The sequence below is a fragment of the Mus musculus genome, chromosome 3 (genome assembly GCF_000001635.26).
Source record: "Mus musculus strain C57BL/6J chromosome 3, GRCm38.p6 C57BL/6J".
Taxonomy (NCBI): Eukaryota; Metazoa; Chordata; class Mammalia; order Rodentia; family Muridae; genus Mus; species Mus musculus.
Genome location: NC_000069.6, coordinates 97,408,869 through 97,411,496, shown reverse-complemented (window position 1 = coordinate 97,411,496; position 2,628 = coordinate 97,408,869). Strand labels below are relative to the sequence as shown.

Here is a 2,628-nt window from a genome sequence, read left to right as displayed (position 1 = left end):
GAGGATAATAAGAGAGAGATAGCATTGAGACGAGGAAACAACAAGTTTATAGTAATGTAAGCATTGAGGGCTTAGTGTTGGCTGTGACTGTGTTTCCATTTATTCTCACCCCTTATCAGCCATGCAGGTTTGTGGAAAATCCTGGGGTCCAAAGTTGGCTTGGCCTAAAATACTGATCATATGAAGGCTAGCCCAGCAGGTGACCACTATCCAGATACCTTTATGACTCTTTACTGGACATGACCCTGGTAATTCAGAACCATGTTTGTCAGTATCTTCTGTACATATTTACTCTCGATCCTTTGTTCTCTGTAGCAATGACTCCATTTGAAATGACCAATCACACACGTGTCACAGAATTCATCTTCCTGGGATTTTCCAACCACCCCAACCTACAGGGTGTCTTCTTCCTGGCCTTCCTGGCCATTTACCTGACAACTCTCCTGGGGAACACACTCATGATAGTGGCCACCAGGGTCAGCCCTGCACTCCACACTCCAATGTACTATTTCCTCAGCAACTTGAGCTTCCTGGACATCTGCTACACATCTACCTCCATTCCAGTCATGCTAGTGAACTTCTTCAGGGAGAAGAAGACCATCTCCTTTGAGGGCTGCCTCTCTCAGATCTTCTTCTTTGTGTCATGTGCTGGAACTGAATGTGTCTTGTTGGCTGCCATGGCATATGACCGCTATGTGGCCGTTTGTCACCCTCTTCGGTATCCAGTTCTCATGAGCACAAGGGTCTGTATCAGCTTGGTGACTGGATCCTGGCTCTGTGGCTTGGTGAATTCTGTGACTCACACAGTATTGACAAGCACACTTACTCTGTGTGGCCCCAACCAAATCAGCCACTTCCTCTGTGATGTCCCATTGCTCCTGAAGCTCTCCTGCTCAGACACCTCTGTCAATGAATCTGTCCTCCATGTGTCCAGTGCCACTGTTGGCCTGAGTCCCTGCCTGTTCACTGCAGGCTCCTATATACTGATCATCTCTGCCATCCTGAGGATTCCCTCTACTCAGGGCAAGAGAAAGGCCTTCTCCACCTGTGCCTCACACCTCACTGTGGTGGTGGTTTTCTTTGGAACAGCCAACTTCAACTATGTCAGACCCAAGGAAGGCTACTCCCTGGACATGGGCATATTAGTGTCTGTGCTCTACTGTGTTGTGACCCCCCTGTTTAATCCCATCATCTACAGCCTGAGGAACAAGGAGGTCAAAGGTGCGCTGAGAAAACTGACTGGAGTGCCTTCCTTAACAATAGCAGTGGCTAGAGAGTAATCCAACATTCTGCCATGGCAACATGACATTGTCATTTACAAGGTTCACGCTCCAGAGCCACATAATCAAGTTTCAAGACGAGACTCACAGAAAACTCAGATCATTTAATTCCATCTATGATTTTATGTTTAGCTGCATTCATTCATAGCTCTCCTACGATGCATGTTGCAGATGGGCCAAGCGATAGACTTGCCTCAACCACTAGTCTTCAAACTGGGGCACACAGTCACCTGAAGAAACTTCTCCATGGGTTTCACTGTTCTAGAGGTGTTGAACCTTGGAGAATAGGTCTGATAAATGAATCAGACTAGAGCCTGATACAGTAGCCAACTTTATTCAGAGAATCCAAAAATTTATGTTCTAAGAGTTAAGAAGAGTCGCATGAGTAAAGTGTACAATTACAAAGATAAGCTGCATGGGGCAAAAGCATGTTTTTCCATAGAGACATATAAACAAACAATAACCAGTTATGGCAAACAATCTGAAGCAAACTCACTCCTATCCACCATAGCTGGGTGGAGCACAAAAATCACATTCCAAGAACAATTCCATGGTCTAAAGAAACTGAGGACATAAGACTCGTGTATTATTTTCTTGAAATTTTCTCAGAAATACTCAGGATTCTCCTCACACATCCCATTCTTGGACCATATTCTGACATCTCCTCCTTCTTTATTTTAAAACACATATCCATCCAGAGTGGTTTTGGTTTGAGATGTTGTAGATAAATCTGTCATTTAATTACTAGCTCTGGTATCTTAAAGAACACAAGCCCATATTTTCCTTTAATTAGAATACAAATGTTATTATGTCCTATGCAAATAGGAAGTGATTTAAATCCCAAGGAAAAATTAAATGCAGTCCCTTCTCCATGTGAAATGAATGAGTCTATTATGGTCCCCAGGTCCAGTCATAAGCAGAGTCATTAGTAAAGATAACAGGAGCTGCATTCATTCAATCTACAAGTTGAAGCATAGGAAGATGAGTCACATAATACATTACACAGGTTCAATGCACTCACTACAGATGCACAGATCAAAGCAGAAAAAGATTTTCAGGTGACATGGTGTCCTGTGTGTTTCATAGAATAACTTCTCTCTTGGTGCACATGGCCTTAACTTGGCCCCAGGTGGGCAGACTTGACTTCTGATGATGTGGTCTGTATCTCCTTTTGCCCATTAGCTGGAGGTTTGCTATCTTTCTGCTGACTTCCACTGTCTCCTTGCCCTCCGCTATTGTCCTTAATGGCCAAGGGCCAGAGGAGCCAAAGAGGAATTTGTGTTTCAGCAGACCCATCTACAATGACAGATGCATATCCCTTCCCAATTTTCTTCTGCAGAAGTAAAAC

The 2,628-nt window shown here is 43.9% G+C and overlaps 1 protein-coding gene across 1 annotated transcript; it reads left to right on the top strand.

The window, feature by feature from the left end:
* The first annotated feature begins 317 nt into the window (after window positions 1-317).
* Window positions 318-1,280, top strand: Olfr1402 (olfactory receptor 1402). Its single transcript, NM_146275.1, has one exon. The coding sequence runs from the start codon at window positions 318-320 to the stop codon at window positions 1,278-1,280; it is 963 nt and encodes a 320-aa protein (NP_666387.1).
* Window positions 1,281-2,628: the final 1,348 nt, after the last annotated feature.

What these genes read in the sequence shown, in the direction of transcription:
- Olfr1402 (NM_146275.1), top strand. Translation starts at nt 318, where the DNA reads ATGACTCCATTTGAAATGACCAATCACACACGTGTCACAGAATTCATC.